Source organism: Stegostoma tigrinum, chromosome 9 (genome assembly GCF_030684315.1).
Source record: "Stegostoma tigrinum isolate sSteTig4 chromosome 9, sSteTig4.hap1, whole genome shotgun sequence".
Lineage (NCBI taxonomy): Eukaryota > Metazoa > Chordata > Chondrichthyes > Orectolobiformes > Stegostomatidae > Stegostoma > Stegostoma tigrinum.
The window spans coordinates 17,740,946-17,759,168 of NC_081362.1; the positions used below are offsets into that span (position 1 = coordinate 17,740,946).

Sequence of the window (18,223 nt, forward strand, 5' to 3'; positions counted from 1 at the left end):
TGGAAAATTGGGGAGAGTCATCTACCATCTGCCAGAGTTAGCACCATTCAGCTCTCAGAGAAAGCCCTAATTAATCAAAGGTACCACAGTATTTTAGTTCAAAGTCCACATTGAAGAAATTATAGAAATAAAAGACCCCTGACAGCAGAATTAGTGGAACGAAGGTGTTTGTGAAGGGACTGGAGAAGACAAAATATTCCAGAAGAGAGTCCATGTGAATTTGGAGAGATTAAGTTATAATTCATTGTTCTCTTATGAACTAGGTTTATTAAGTTGGGCTTGTGTTTATTTGAATAGTATTCCAGCAGAATTTAGACCAGTTAGGAAGTAGTTAGTAGACTAAGGGGGAGTTGTTGGTTTGTTAGTAATTCTGTTAGTTTGTTCGTAATTCTGTTAGTTTGTTCATTGCTGGATTAAATAAATCAGTTATTTCTTGTTTTTAATAATGTGGACATCAGGTATTTTCTTTCTTTTAACCACTCTTAATAGATTATGAGGGGAAGGATGAGTTTCTCTGGTAATTATTAGAGGCGAACTTCTACTCCCATCATGACAGATTGGGGCTTGTGTTTTAGTTTAATTATCAGAAGGGTTTGGTTATTCCCCCTCCATAACACTATCTACACCCATCATGGTTTTATAAACCTCTTTAAAGTCACGTCTCAAACTCTTGTGCTGCAGTGAAAATAGTCCTAGCCGATCCAGCCTTTCTTTACAGACCAAATCTTCCTTACCTGGAAAAATCCTGGTAAATCTCTTCTGAACCCTCCCTAGCTTAATAATGCCCTTCCTTTAACAGGGCAACCAAAACTGGGCACAGCACTCCAGCAGAGGCCTTGGTACAAGACTCAAGCATGGTCTTCATTTAGGCATTCTAGTGCAACAGCATTTGTTTTATATATTCTCCAGCCACCTTATTTACAAAAACAAAACACCACAGATGCAGGAAAACTGGAATAAATACAGAAAATGGTGGAAACACTCAGGCCAGGATCTTTGTGGGCAGAAAAGCAAAGCAAATGCTTCAAATGTGATCTCTCATCAAGTTGCGGGGAGCCAGCATTTTGATTTTTAAAAAAAATTTAGGGGGCGTTGACATCACTAGCTGGGCCAGCATTTGTTGATCATTCCTAACTACACTGGAGACGATGATAGTGAGCTGTGTCCATGAACTGTTGCTGTCCCTGGGACGTAGGGACACCCAAAGTGCTGTTAAGGAGACAGATCCAGGATTCTGAACCAGTGACAGCGAAGCAACAGTGATAGAGTTCCAAGTTGGGACGGTTGTGACTTGCAAGGGAACTTGCAGGTGGTGATATTCCTAAGCACCTACTGTCCTTCCCCTTTTAAGAAGTCGAGGTTGTGAATTTGAAAAGTGCTGTCAAAGGTGTCTTAATGAGTTACTGCAGTGCAGTTTATGGATGGGTGTGCACAGCTGCCACTACACACTCGCAGAGAAAGGAGTGAATGTTGAAGATTATGTTTGGGGTGCCTATCAAAAAGACTCCTTTGCCTTGATGAAGTCAAGCTTTCTGAATTTTGTTAGAGCTGCACCCATCCAGGCAATCACAGCCTTCTACTTGTACTGTAGTGGACAGGCATTGGAGAGACAGGAGGCAAGTTACTCACTGCATAATTCCTGGCCTCTAAACTGCTTGTAGCCATCGTTTTCACATGGCTAGTCTAGTCAATGGTAACCCCAAGTATTAATTGTGGATGATTCAGTGATGGTAATGACAATGAATGGAGGGGGTGAATGTTACATTCTCTCCTTTTGGAGATAGCTATTGTCTGACACCTTTATGGTGAAAATTACTTGCGACTTACCAGCCCTAAGGCTAGATGTCTTACTACTTATGGACAGGGACTGCCTCAGTATCTGAAGTGTCATGAATAGTGCTAAACATGGTACAATCATGAGTGAACACCCACATTTCTGGCATGAGGAGCAGGAGGGAAGGCCATTGACAAAGTAGTTGAAGGTGGCTGGGTCTAGGATCCTATTGTAAGGAATTCCTGTGGTAATAACTTTGGCTGAGATGATTCATCCTCAACAACAATCCTTTATGCTAGATTTGACTCCAAAAAAAAAAAGAGGGTTTTCCTCCTGATTCACATTGGGGCAGTTGATAAAACTGGAATCAGAGGTCGTAGCACAGTGGTTTACAACAGGAAGATTCCCCTGAGAATCCTTAGCTTTGAAACCTAAACCATAAAGTCTCATGTCGTCAAATCAAAGATGGGCTAGGAAACCTCTTGCTGATTGTCACGTATTTCTCTCCTTTAGTTGACTCAGAGCTCTTTTTCTTTGTTGAATATCAAGCACCAAGAGTAACCAGGCCAGAAAATATACATCAGGCTGGAAACTACAATATTTGTCACCACGTGTGGCTCAGTAACGCTCCTATTGAGCGGGTCATTGGAATTCTAAATTAAATACAAGCAGAATGGGCCTGCAGCAAGCAATGAAGGAACCAAAGGGTTAAACATCTTCTTGGTTTCACCTTCACAAATCTACTTGTTGTACCCATATCTCTGTCTTGCTAAGAGTGGCTTTCACAAATCTTAGGAAGACCAGAAATCTGTCTTGACACTGACAACATCCTCCATCACCAATACCACTGTGTCAAATGGGATAGACTAAGAAGAGATCTATGATAATGACTACATATTTTGCTTTTTTCAAAATATGAACTGGGAAATAATTGAAGCTTGGACATTGTTGTGCTCCAGAACATGCACCAGGAGCTTTATTTCACAATTCAAGGTCTAAAGTGGAACTGTACGTATTAATTTATTCATTATGCAAGTGAGTAAACAGCTTTAATCTGATACATTTTTAGTTCCTGGACAGCAAGTCTGAAAAGAAGAACTTCTCACTCCACAAAGACCTAGGTCAAACTGACTAACTACAGAGCCTAGGATCTACAATCACTTGGTAGTCAATAATGTAAAATCAACTCAGAAATCAAAATAATTGTGAGAAATTTGCCTCATTCCACTCAAGGCTTAGAGTCACGAGCCACAAAATTTGGGCCCTTTTGACTATGATTCCTACACTGATATTTCTGCAGGACTCTGTCATGTCTGTCCTATTTGTGAATATATGCATGTTTAATTTTAAAGGGACACAGTTCATGTTGCATATTTGCAGTTAATATTCCATTTTGCTTATGAATTCCAATACTGATATTTCTGCAGAACTGTGCTCTCTATCCCATTTTTAAATGAATGTGTGCACGTTTTGGTTTTAAAATGATAAGTTTTAGTTTGCATAGCAACAGTTCATGATTTATTGTATTGCCACTTGTTAAAGGACAGGTTTGTTTTGTTTTTGTTGCTGATGAAAGTTTCCTTTAGACCATAAGATATAGGAGCAGAATAAGGCCATTCATCAGGTGTGCTTAACCATTCAATCAGAGCTGATATTTTTCCTCAATCCCACTCTCCTGCCTTCTCCCTATAATTTTTGATTCCCTTACTAATCAAGAATCTGAGTTCTACTGATCACCACTTTCTGGATAAAGAAATTCCTCAGCTCAGTTCTAAAGGGCTGTTCTTTCACACTGGGTGCGTCCTTGGGTACGAGTCTCTCCTACTGCATAAACTCACATTTTACCACTTTGTATTCCATATACCACTTCTTTGCCGACTCTCCTAGTCTTGACTAAGTACATCTAAGGCTTCCCAGCTTCTCCAACACCACCTGTCCCTCCATTATTGAGTCACCTGTAAATGTACAAAAATGCCCTCACTTCCTGCATCCAGGTCATTAGTGTATTGTGTGAACAGTTGTAGTCCCTGTGGAACTCCAATAGTCCCAGATGCCATCCTGAAAATGACAGCTTTATCCCGACTCTCTGCCTTCTGCCAGTCGGCCAATCCTCTATCCTGTACATGCCCCGATTACCATGATCTCATATTTAGCAGCCTCCTGTACATGCACCTAACATCATGGCTTCATTTTTAGCAACCTCCTGAAAAAAAAGCTGCCTGGAAATCCAAATAGATCATATCCACTGGCTCACCTTTGTCTAACTTACTCATTACCTCCTCAGAGAATACGAAAAGATTTGTTAGGCATGACCACTCCTTGATGAATCCATGCTGGCTCAACCCTATGTTACCATACACTTCCATGTAATCTACAATCTGATCCTTAATAATGGACTCTAATATCTTACCAACAACAGAGGTCAGGCTAACTGGCTTATAATTCACCATCTTCTGCCTCCCCCCCTTTTTAAACTAGGGTATTACATTGGACTCTCCCGGATTCCAGTGATTCCTGAAAGATCACCACCAATGCCTCAACAATCTCTTCAGAACCTTGGCATGTAGTGTCTCAGGTTCCAGGTGATTTATCCACCTTCTCCAGCACTTTCTCCTTAAACGACTGACACTACAGTCACCTATGGTCTCTGGACTCTCTTGAATGCTACTGGTGTCTTCACCATGAAGGCTGAGCAAAGTATCTATTTCGCTCCTCTGCCATTTGTTTCCCGTTACTACTTATCCAGCCTCATTTTGCAGTGGTTCAATGTTCACTCTTGCCTCTCTCTTACATTTCATTATATCGAAGAAAAATCCTGCAAACGTCTTTTATATTACTAGATATATATTTCATCATCTTTCCTCAGTTGGCTTTTAAACATTTACCAATCCTCTGATGTCTACCTAATCTTCACCCCATTTTACACCTTTCCTTTTGCTTTTATACTGTCCCTGACTTTTCTTGTCAGCCACGGTTGCCTTGTTCTCCTCTTAATACATTTTTTCTTCCTTGGTTTGAATTTCTGCTGTCCCTCCCAAATGATCCCCAAAAAGCCCTGCCATCACTGCTCAGCCATCTTCCCTGTTAGGCTCCCCTTCCAATCAACTCTGCACAGTTCCTCCCTCATATTTTAATAGTTATCTTTACTCAAATGTAATGTTACATGTGATTCTAGTTTCTCTCTTTCAAACTGCAGAGAGAGTTTGATCGTATTGTGGTCACTGCCCCACTGGGATTCCTTCAACTTAAGCTCCCTAATCAAGTCTGCTTCATAACACATCAAATATAGAACTGCCTGTTCTCTCGTGGCTCTACCATAAGCTGCTCCAAAAATAATCTTGTAGACGTTCCACAAACTCCTCCTCTTGGAATACCTACCAATTTGATTTTCCCAGCTCCAGATGTGGGTTAAAGTCAGGCAAATTGATAATCTTAATGATTAAATTGGTCATTTGTAGAAGAGATGGTAGCACAGGTCAATTGAATGGAATGTGGGTCTGTATTATTTGTAAAGTCATGGATCACACCTCATCCTAGGTGACCACAGCACAGGAAGTGCTTCTGTTGCAGAAACGTGACCTTTGGATCACAGAGCTTGAGAAATGGCTGCAGACATTGTGACATATCTGCAAGGCTGAGATTTAAGTCTATTACATGCTCAGCGAGGTGGTCACACCACAGCTTAAAAGGACTTGGAGGAAGGATGGGGAGGGACACTAGCAGTCAATCCAAGAGAAAAAAAAATAGGTCTTGAAGGAATCCTCAGGCATTCTGGTCACAAATCGTTTTTCCATTTGGTAGCTGATGAGGGTGCTTGTTCCTCAAGGAAGTGCAGTCAGAGCCAAGTTAATGGCATCTTGCCTATCTTGGCTGTACAGCAGGGGAAAAACAAAGAAGGAGCGATGGTGATGGGGAATTCATCAGTTGGAAGAGCAGACAGGTGTTTCTATGGGTATTGCTAAACGGATGCAGCTGGGATTGTATGAAATCCCAGTTTACTGACAAAATTAACCATCTTTATCAAATGTCTTATGGTATATCAGTAGTATTAGCTTCATCAGCTTTCTTGTCAAAAAGTTCCATCCAGTTAAATATCACCCTACTTTTTACTAATCTTTGCTGGTTTTCTTTAAAGGAGTTCAATCTTTGTCTCATTACTGTTAATTTTACCCCAGATTATCTTTCTAAAGCGTTCCTGTTACTGAGGTTTAAATTACTAGTCTGTAGTTGCTGGATTTATTCTTGTATCCTGTTTTTTGAAAACAAAACCGATACCAACTGCAATCTCCAGTCCTCTGGCACTACTGTGACATCTAAAGGAGGATTGGAAGATTATTGCTAACGTCTCCGCAATTTCTGCCCTTGCATGCCTTAGATACATCCCAGTAGGTTTCGATGACTCAATACCACCATTCTGGATGTGAGTTTGCTCGCTGAGCTGGAAGGTTAGTTTTCAGACGTTTCGTCACCATTCTAGGTATCATCATCAGTGAGCCTCAGATGAAGCGCTGGTGTTATGTCCCGCTTTCCATTTATCTGTTTAGGTTTCCTTGGGTTGGTGATGTCATTTCCCGCAGAACCTCAACCTGAGCTACAAATCTTCTCAAAACTCATCAATACCACCATCTTTTGAGAGTTCTTAAAAAAAACAACTTTAAGCACATATAGTACCTCAAATACTTTTTCCCTTATTGAGAGCATCTTCATCTTTGGTGAAGACTAATACAAAGTTTGCATTTTGAAACACAGCCATGTCTCTGCCTCTGACTCGATGCATAGATGCTAGTTTTGGTTCTTAATTGGCCCCAACCCTCCTTTTATTGCACTTTCACAATTTAAATGCCAATAGAAGATCTTTAGATTCTCCTTTTAGATGCCCTCTTTTTTCATACATTTTTTCGCATTACATTTCCTTTTCACCTCCTCTTTGAACCTTTTATATTCAGACTAGTTCTCATTTCTATGATCAATCTGACATCTATCATACACAACAGTAATAGCCAAACAGCATATTTTACTCAAAGTGGCTGATTATGTAGAATCTACGGAGAGAGAAAAGGCTAATATTTCAGGCTAATGGCCTTTGATCAGATCTGTTTGAAATCTAATTGGTTTTAAGTAAAAGTGGGAAGAATAACAAAACAAGAAAAGTGAAAGGGTCTGCTGTTTATACCTCTTCAAGCTTCATCTTACCCTTCATCGCTTCTGTTCTGGTCATGATTCCTTCATCTTTCTCCCTCATGGCATCATACCTCAACTGGATTCAAATTAACTCTTCTTTAAAGACAGCTGATTGTTCTATTACAGTTTTGCCTATCAATCTATCATTGCAATTTACCCTGCACAGGTGCATAAACAACACATTGAACGGTTCTTTTCCTAATAAAACTTCTTTCTTCCGATTGTTCCTCCTCTATTTCTATAACTAATCTAAACTTTACATTACTATATTTTAATTGTTGCCCTATGTGGTCTAACTGACCCACCTTCCTCGCCAGAAATAAATCCAAAAAATACTTCCTTCACCATTGTCCATAAATGTACAGATCAAGAAAATTTTCCAGAATACACTTTCTGAAGTCATCTTCTTCGCTCTTGTACCATTCTGTAATTTCCCTACAGATTGCTTTTCTACATCTTTCTCAGTGGTTGTTAGCTTATACTGTTCATAATGCTAATTGAGTAGTATATACCAAAAATACTGCAGATGGTGGAAATCTGAAAGTCAAAAAATACTAAACAAGTCAGACAGTATCAGATAGAACAGCATAGCTAACATTTCAGGTCACCTTTCATCATAAACTCTCTCAGGGGATATTGTAACAAATCCATATCAACCATCTCAGGAGATATTGTAACACATCCATATCATCTGTCTCATGAGATACTGTCACCTTTCCACATTGTCTCTCTCAGGCACTACTGGAAGAATTCCATGTTATCTTTCTTAAGAGATACGCCACATGTTTTACAATCTCTCTCCCAAATGATTCTGTAACATTTCCATGCTATCTGTCTTGTCAATTATTTCAATATTTCCACATTAAAGCACAGGAGGTGTTGTCACATCTTTACTTGGTCTCCCTCACGAGATATGCCACTTTCACAACACCACTTGAATAGTTTTTGATTTCCACATTATATGGCTCCTGAAGGTTGGCATTATTATCACATTAGTTCCCACAGCAGAATGCCAGATTTGCACGTGTTCCTCTCTGTTGTTAATGTAGCATGTTCACATCATGCCTCCAAAGATTCTGTAATATACCAACATGACCCCTCTATCTGGAATCTCTTTCACATAATATTCATGAGGTACAGTGACATTTGGGCATTAGCTCTCAGAAAATATTGTAACTTTCCAGGTTAGATTCCAAAGTTGGCTGTTTCATAACCACTTGATCTCATGAAGAAGGCACTGTCATATTTATACATCGATATTTCCAGGAAATAATTTCCCATTTCCACTTTACCCATTTCAAGACTATCTTCAACCAGTCCACATTATCCCCAAGGGGCGATAAAGCAGTATTTGCCTATCACCTGTGTCAGGAGATATACATTTCTACATTGTTTCTTCATAACTTACTGACACTAGCATATTATCAGAAAGCATTAGAATATTTTCAGATTATTGGTCAGCTCATAAGCACATTTGCTCTAAAAAGTGATTGCAACGTTTCTACGTTATCTTTCTAGAGAGTAAATATAACATATCAGTTTTACCTTCAGGTCATATCGCAATATTTCCAAATTACATTGCAAAATAGATTGTTGCAATTCCACTTGATTGCCCGAAGAAGGCACTGTCACATTTACCCATGAACTTTACCTGCAGCTAATGTCATATTTTCACCTTATCTGTCTCATGCTTTCTTACACTAATTTCACATGATCTTTTTGAGGAGATCTATAATAATTCCAAATGATCTGCCTTGAGATAGTGTATCATCAGATGATTTTTAAACCTCTCATTATCTTTGTTGTAAGATACTAGAATATTTGCACAATAAATTTCTCAGATGTTATGATCCCAACTGATGTTATTACTGAACAGGTCAGATCCCAGACTGATTTCTGACCCGATAGATCATATTCAGAAGTTCTGAAGAAGGGTCACTTGACCCAAAACATCAATTCTGCTTTCTCTCCACAGATGCTGCCAGATCTGCTCAGATTTTCCAGCAATTTCTGTTTTGACTTCTGATTTCCAGCATCCGCAGTTCTTTGGATTTTTTGATAGATCATGTTTTTCTTTTAGTTTTAATGAGGTGCTACCTCACTAAAGTACGAAATGTAATGCTGCAGCATGTGTTTTAATAACAAAACAGATATTTACTAAGCAAAAGATATGAAAATAAAATAACAGATCTATTTATTTACAAATTCAGAGTCATAAAGTGATACAGCATGGAAACAGACTCTTCGGTCTAACTAGTCCACACTGACCATGTTCCAGAGTAGTGCCACTTGTTTGCGTTTGGCCCATATTCCTCCAAACCTTTCCTATCCATGGACTTATCCAAATGTCTTTTAAATGTTGTGACCATATCTGCATCCACCACTTCCCCTGGCAGTTCATTTCACACATGAACCACTGTGTGTAAAAACAGGGTCCCTCATGTACTTATTAAATCTTTCTCCTCTCACCTTAAAAATACGCTTCCAGTTTGGGACTCCCCCTTCCTAAGGGAAAGACTCTTGCTATTCACCTCGCCTACCGCCCCCCTGATTGTATAAGCCTCTGTAAATTTCACTCCTAAACCACTTATTCTCCAGTGAAAGAAGTCCCAGCCTATCCTTATAACTCAAACTTTCCATTTCCAATAACATCCTGGCAAATCTTTTCTAAATCCTCTCTAAATTAATAATAGAAATTGCTGGTAAAGCTCAGCAGGTGTGGCAGCATCTGTGGAGAGAAATCAGTGTTAACATTTCGAGTCGAGTGACCCTTCCTCAGGTGCTGCCGGACCTACTCAGCTTTTCTAGCAATTTCTGTTTTAGTTTCCAGCATCAGCAGTTTTTTTCTGTTCCAATGTAATAATATCGTTCCTATTGCAGAACAACCAGAATTGTACACAGTACTCCAGAAGAGGTCTTACCAATGTCCTGTACAACCTCAACATAACTTCCCAACTCCTATACTCCAAGGCTTGAATAATGAAGGCAAGTGCGCTAAAAACCTTCTTAACCACCCTGTCTATATGCGGTGTAAATTTCAATCAATTACATACCTGAACCCCTGGGTGTCTCTGTTCTACACCACCACCCTGGGCGCTATCTAATGTATAAATCCTGCCCTTGTTTGTCTTACGAAAATGCAAAACCTTGTACTTATTCAATTTAAACGCCATCTGCCACTTTTCAACCCATTGGCCCAACTGATCAAGATTTCTTTGTAATCTTCGATAACCTTCCTCACTGTCCACTATGCCAACTTTGGTGTGACCTGCAAACCTACTAACCAGGTCTTCTAAATTCTCAAACAAATCATTTATGTAATCACAAACAGAAGTGGTTCCAATACCAATCCCTGTGAAACACTGCTGGTCACAGGCCTCCAGTCCAAAAAACAATCCCTCACCACTACCTCCCTTCGACTCTTGTCAAGCCTAAACACATGTTTAAAATCTAATCTTGTAATCCCAAATACTCCTTTACAAGTTTAAAGAAATCCCTTGCACAGTATCCAACAGTAATCCTTGTACAGTTCTCACACCTGAATTACTTTTTGTAATGTCTCCATAGGTTTAAGATACTCATCACTTTGACTCCTAGACAGGAGATACTGATACTTTCTTCCTGGATCTTAAATATGCTCAGACTCAAGTAGCCTTCTCAGGGTTTATACCAACACTTTCAGTCTGGAAATATCACTAACTCCATGGCAATCAGTGTTACTACATTCTTCCCTCCTCAAGAGCACAGCACTGAAACAAAAAACATCTCCCTCTGAGATTTGAGCATTTTGCTTCAGTTTAAAAGAAACCTATCAGTCCACAAATCTCTAACAGAAACCTTGAAACACAATGGTTCACCTTGCTATATTATAAAAGTCCCTAAGTAATCCATTTGTAAACACAAACTTATTAGGTTGTTGAAGTAGCCCTCAGAAATTGTTTTAAGTGAAATCACTATGGCTACAATTATTAACTTCTCACACACCAAAAACCCATATGTACTAGCTTAAATTGAAATCCCACACTTAAAAACAAATACTAGTCAGACAATTTAAAAGATATAGGTTCTACTGAGATAGCTCCAAATTCTCCCTTTTGGGAGATATTGCCATATTTCTACATTTATCGGTTTCAGGTGATATTGTACATACGCATCATCACTAAAAAAAATCATTTCCACATTATTTATACCGTACCTTTTCTGCACTATAGCTCTTAAGGGGCAATATCGCATTTTCACATTATTTCTCAGAGATATCTTAACATTATCTCCTGTCAGAAAGGCAAAATGGCAATGTAGCTTTTTCACATGAATGTCCAGGTTATGTGATTATATTTGTAGATTATTTCAAGATAGACTGAATGATATCCACCTGATCTCCGGCATAAAGTAGTTTATGTTACACATAAACTTTTATAGGAGATAAAAATCATATAACCGGTTATCTGTCTCAAAGCATTCTGCAATAATTCCATATCAACTCTCTCAGATGACAGAATGACAATTTCATGTCATTTGCCATATGAGGTCCTGCAATATTTGTACATTTTCTCCCTTAGGAGACAACACCACATTTTTGCATTTGTGTACATTCTATATATCTCACTCAGGAGATAGAGAAATATTTCCATCATCTCTAATTAAACACTATTATTTCCACATTATCTAGCATACCAGCTCCGTATTACTGCTCTCTCTTGCGCTCTCTCTCTCTCTCTCTCTCTCAAGGCTCTGTCATACCTTCACATAAATTTCTTTCAATAGATACTGTAAAATTTCCATATGTTTTTAAGAGGTATGCAAACAACTCTACTATCTTTCATTTGAGACAAAGTCACATTCTCTCTGTGCGGAGAGATGAAATCATTTGCAAATCTGTCTCAGTAAGTACTGGATCAATTTCTCATTATCTACCTCTGGAGACTGTCAAGATTCTACCAATCCCACTCAGGAAATGTTGTATTATTTAAAAATTCTTACTCAGGAGATCTTGTCACGTTCCCTCTCTCAGGCGATAATGTAACATTTTTACATTAACCCCCAGGTTATATTGTGATAGCACAGTTTATAATCAAGACAGATTGTGCCATTTCCACTTGATTTGTTGCAGGAATCACCATCATATTCACTCATGAACTTTTACATCAGATAGTATCATACATTTACCTTATCACTCTCAGAGCATTCTGCGACAATTCCACATTTACTATCTCAAGTGCGACATCTGCACCTGGACTGTCACCTTTCCACTTTATCTCTGTCACATAATACTGGAATATTTGTACATTATGTTTTTCATGTGCCACTATTTCACATAACCTCTCTCAGGAGAGGCTGTATGAATTCCATATTATTGCCCATGAGATTTTGTCACATTTCCCCCCCTCTCTCGAAGTATTTTATCATTTCCAAATAACCTGTCAGGAGGGATTTACATTTTTCATCTGTCAGAAAGTATTTTCACATTTCCACATTATCTTTCTTGGGTGGTTTGTTACTTTCAAATTATCTGTACAGGGAGATACTCTAACATTTCCATCATTTCGGAGAAAATATTGCATTATAACCACATCAGCTTTATCTTTCCCACATTGCTTCTTGCTAAACATATTACAACATTTCTATATTACCCCTAAAATGTATTGTCACATTTCCACATTATATTACAATTCCATCATCTCAGCGGTAATGCAATATTGCTGCCACATCATCTTTATATTTTTCATATTATTTCACAAAAGAGGACATTGTAGAATTTCTATATTGTCCCTAATACACACATTGCAAATTTATAAATCATCCTTCCCCAGGCACGTCATCACATTTCCACAATAGCCCCCACTAGACATATTGTTACATTATCCTTCCCAGGTCAAAAAATATCGAAAAAATACAGTTACTTCCATCTCCCATGAGATGTTGCATCTTTTTCACATTTTTCTTGTTGGGGATGTTATCACATTTCCACATTGACCTCAATACATACTGTTACATTTCCATATTATCCGCCTCCATGGATACAGTAAGGTTTCCACAATATCTTTCATGACTATCATCTAAATTTTAGCTCCTAGGAAGAAAGTTATCAAGCTCGCTTCCAACATTATCTCTTTCAGAAGAAAATGTAACAAGTCCACGTCAGCTCCCAGTTGATATAATAATATCGCAAGACACTCTCCACCTTTTCCCTCGCACAACATAATGCCACATATACATAAACATTATTCAAGACGTAATTTCATATCTCCAACTTATTGATTTCAGGACACTCTGCAACATGTCATCATGCACTTGGAGGAAATGTATCATCTTCCATTCTCTTCCTGCAGGGGGTATTTCAGTACTTCTATGTTTACCAATGACCATGTTACCCATCAAGGATTAAACTCTCTTTTCTACATTATTAGAGATTTTTTTGTTTCCATGTCATCATCTCATTGATATGGAGAAAATTCCATCTGCATTCTTTCTGGTGGTGCTGTTTGATTTGCCCATTTGTCCTTTCAGAAGGGCTGGTGACATTGCCTCATTAACTCTCTCAAACAATACTGTAACATTTAATCATTACTCAATTTACCACATTTTAGAAATCCATTTTCAGTTCTTGGCAACTTTAAATCTTCCCAAAATTCAACAGTGAGTGCCTTTAAAATGCCAGGCAAGTTTACTCAAGTGGTTTTTGATTTATTTGTTTTAATGGTTTGAAAACAATTATGCTGGCCCCAATAAAAAGAAATCATTAAAAAAGAGATTTCTTTAACACAACACACAGTGTTCCTTCAAATCCTAATCATTTTAGTGCTCTGCCAAACTACTCAGCCTCAATATAACAAGAGGTCACTTTCAATTTTCAATTCAGTGTCAAACTGGTTGTCAGGCATACATAGTTTGCTGCTGGGAAAGGGTTTCCCAGGCAACAGGAAGGCTGAGCGAAATTGCTGGTTCGTGCGATTGACATAGGATTGTGATTGCCGGAATACTGAGCATGTTTTGGAGACCAGCAAATTGCAAGAAATAATGCCAGTCATAAGCACAAGTATCTATTAGTGCAGCAGTTCAATTCTTTTTAAACTGCCAGGCATTGTAACATTCGGCCATCTTTCAAGCAAAATTCAATGCAATAAGCTTGACATTTTGTACATTCACCAAACTGACAAGGGTAAAATATCTTCACAACAGAACAACTACACCAATACTCATACAGAAATCCAAATGAGGGAAAAATGTTGCTTTGACAACCCTCTAAGAATAGAAGTGAAACAACTCAGGTTCTCTGCAACTAAATATCTGGAGGAACCAATTAACTGATCTAATTATTTATTGTCCTTTTAAAAGAATATTTAATACCAAGTGTTTCTCAGTTCTCTTGTTTCACTGGGGACAATTGACCCATCTTGATACTCTCTCTCAGTTAGACAAAGATTTTGCAATAGATTTTTTTTATCTATGCTTTCGTCTTCAGAAAGAATGTTTGGCTTTTATCAATTTTTTTTTAAACAGAGGGTGCAATCATGTCCTTCCCTTCAGGCCTAAAACTAGACTGCTTTGGGGAATGGTTAACACCACTAAACTCAAACAGATGTTTGGACTTGACTGAAATGGGTAAGAAATGCTGGAAACTCTGTTAATTGAGTTCCACTGGAAGATACATATCTCAGATGTGACCACTCTATGGGACTTCAAATGCTTAACACATTCCAAAAGGTAGGTCATGTGGGCGCAAATAATTCAATACATTATATTCTGTACAGACTGTAAATACATGATAAAATGAAATGTTTATCCTTATATAATCATCGCACTGCGTTCATGTCAGTTAGTTAAACTATTGCTAAAAATGAATCCCACTACGTTGTTCTTTTCCCATCATTCTGTATCTTGCTATAATTTCAAATATTCATCCAATTTTCACAGGACCAACCAGTCCCCGTGGTGAAGCATTTTATGTACCAACAGCTCTCCTCTCACTTCTTAGTGACAAATTTTAAAAATCGAAAACACTTCATCATTGACTCTCCAACCACTGTTCCAAAACTTCTCCATACTTAAAAGAAAATATAAGTCCCCTCTTAGCTTTCGATACTCCAGCAAAAATACATCTAGTATCTGAAGGTACTGCTCATTAACAATTTTTCAACCCTGTATAATTTTGATGAATCCCCTCCAAATTTGTTTGAATTACATAAAAGAACAAATAAATCTCATATCTGACAGCTATTATGTATCCATATGGCACTCAAGCATGTATCTGATTATCATCTCACTAAAACATGAAGAAAATGTACTCTCTTGGTGAGAAACTCAAATGCTGGGCAGATTTTGAGATTTCTGCTTAGAATTCAAATTATCTATAGAGTTCCTTGGATAATATACTTAATTCAAAAATCAGGCAGATTGCTGTATTTCTGTACAATACACAAATATCACTACAGGTAACTGTCCATACTCCTGGACAGGTCTCGAATCCCAACAGATCCCTCTGCACACCAAACTCATGTTCTGACCAGATACTGATAAGTAACTGAAATTCCCATATGTTCACTACAAATTAACAGATTCCAACATCTGTGACTGCTTTACATTTTCCTGCAAGATATGAAATGACCTTTCATCCACTGCATAATTCTTTCAAAATAAACATGGGATTTGGACATCACTGCCAAAAGCAGAGACCTATCCCTAATTGCCCAAGAGACGTTGACAGTGAGCTGTCTCTTGATCCTATACAAGTGATTTGTCCATGTTACAAGATAAGTCTCCTGCAAATCTGATGCCTACTGCCATTCAAACCACCTTCTAACTCAAATCATGCCAAGTACTTTAGACCCCTTCATGTTCCTGTAAATTATATCCCAAAAGGCTCAATCAGAACAAAGTGAACTCACCCCCCCCTACCCTTACTGCCTGTCACTAACCTTTTTATTAGCATAAGGATGTTTGCTGCCCCGTTGTTGCTTATTCTTGATCTTCAGTATGAGCTTGGAGTAAATCACCCTTTTCTTGAGGCCTGCTCGCCTGTTGGATGTCATGTCATTCAGCCCTTTCCTACTGGTTTTCTGTGCTCCCCTCCACAGCACAGTCCTCATTCTGGGTCGATATTCCTTCAGGTTGGGGTAGGTATAAGGCTGGCAAAGAGGTGTTGCCCGTGGTTCCAAAGTGAAGTAAACAACAGTGCCAGCTTCCTCTTCCTCACGGAGTCGTGCCACAGCTGCCTTGATGAGTTTCCGGTGCCCAGCGACCTCAACCCCAATCGCATCCAGATCAGGCTCCCCAATCTGCTTGCAAACTTCCAGGTCATCATAACCATTGTCCATAAAGGATTCGCCATACTGGGACAACTTTAAGCTCTTCAGCCACTCCAGCACAATATTAGTCGCCATGGGGCACCCGGAGATCCAAACTGGGTGAGTCAGGGCAGGATATCACAATTGGGTAGGGACGAGTTAGGGTTAGTGTGGATACTTCAGGAATTGAGATTAAAATGGATATTTGTGCTTGGGTTGTTAGTGGGGTTGGGATTAAGATTAGGTTTGGGGTTGGAACAGAATTGGAACTGGAGGCAGGATTTGGGTTAGAATTACATGAGGGCTGGGGTGGGAGTGAGAGGAGAACTGGAACTAGAATTAAAGTGGAATTGAAGGTAAAATTCTGATTGAGGTTGCCTTGGAGATCAAGTGCGGTCCCTGACTCGGATCAGTTGTGGACTGAGATTCTCTCCAGTTGGTTTACACACCCACCCCTTACCCTGAGCCCCTCCTCTCGCCGTCAGTGCTCACTGGCCGTTGTCTCTTTTCCTTCAGGCGGTTCCGGCCGCCGGCTCTCCCACTCGGTTACTCAAGCTCCCCGTCACCGCTGTCTCGCGGAATGTCAGTGTCCGGGGGGGGGGGGGGGGGGGGGCGGGGGAACGGCGAACCCTCGGCCCCGGCGCGCTCCCGCTTCCCGGCTTTTTTTTTCCCCCCCGGGCTCCGGCCGCGAGCAGGTAACCTGGATCACCGCCGGGGGGCAGTACGGACCACGAGAGCGGACCGGGACACAACAGCGACGCCTAGCGACCAGCGTGCAACCTGCAATCAGCACCCCGTCCGCCCAGCGCCCCCAATCCACCCAGCACTCGATTCGCTGAATTCACCGAATGCACCCAGCACCCAATTCATCCAATCCACCCAGCACCCCCAAATCCACCCAGCACCCAATCCACACAGCAGACCCCTCTGCACCCAGCATCCAAGAGACCCAATACACCCAGCACACTCTTCTCCACCTCAAGATTTTAACTATTAACATCTGTCCGCCAACACTTCTTCCCACACCACAAACTATAGCACAAATGCTGTCCTCTCCCCACATCACACCAGTTCTGATGAAGAGTCATCTAGACTGGAGACATTAGCTTGCTGTCTCGCTATGGATATTGCCTGACCCACTGATCTCCAGACCCTGTTGTTTTCAGTACAAGTTCCAGTATCCGCAGTGATTTGTTCCTCTACACCCAGCACCCCAATTTCGCCAGAACTCAGCTTTGCACCCAGCACAAAATGCACCCAGAATCCATCAACCAGTTCATAAAGTACTCAGTACCCAGTTCTCTAGCTAGCGCCCAATACACCCAAGACCCAGCACCCAGCATCCAATTCTGACCCAATTCACCAAACACCCAGCACCGAATTCATCCAGGACCCAACAACAAACACTCAGGACCCAAGTCCACACAGCCTCCAATTTACCCATAATTACCCAACACCAGCAAACATTTAATACCCCAATCGCGCCAAGCATTCAACATCCAACTCAATATGGTCACCATTTTAACAAAGATCAAGCACACAGAACACAACTAAGCATCAGCGTCAAACCATCTCAGCACTGATCGCTCAATTCAGTCCTCCACCAAGCACCCAGATCTGCACTAAATATATTTCATTGAGCTCCCAGCTCCTTCCAAAACACTCAGGTCCCAATTCATCAAGCAGCCAGCTCCACATGAGCATCTAACTCATTTGGAACCCAACATTAATCACTCAGGATGCAGCTCCACACTAAATAGCAATTCAACAACAGCAGCTAAGTCACTGAACCAGGCCCCAGCTCTTCACTAGGCACTGGGTTCCACACCTAGCACCCATGCCCAAATCAAACACCTAGAAAGGGGTGGTGAACTGCCACCTTGAACTCCTACTAGCCAGCATGATGCCAATGTACTTTAATATCAGGAAGTGTGTTCCAGGACTTTAACTGAGTAGCAGTGAAGGAATGGTGATATAGTTGCAA

General features: G+C 40.0%; 1 protein-coding gene across 5 annotated transcripts in view; it reads right to left on the bottom strand.

Annotated features, from left to right (window-relative positions):
* sash1a (SAM and SH3 domain containing 1a) overlaps positions 1–16,758 on the bottom strand; it is a 125,553-nt gene extending 108,795 nt beyond the window's left edge. For 2 of the 5 annotated variants that reach the window (XM_048535887.2, XM_048535885.2), the window contains exon 1: positions 15,871–16,758. In XM_048535887.2, coding sequence (XP_048391844.2) covers positions 15,871–16,335 — 465 coding nt within the window. In that variant the 5' untranslated portion in view covers positions 16,336–16,758. The remainder of the gene's footprint in view (positions 1–15,870) is intronic. The other 3 variants (XM_048535886.2, XM_059648378.1, XM_059648382.1) reach the window with 3 other exon arrangements.
* Between the last annotated feature and the right edge of the window lie 1,465 nt (positions 16,759–18,223).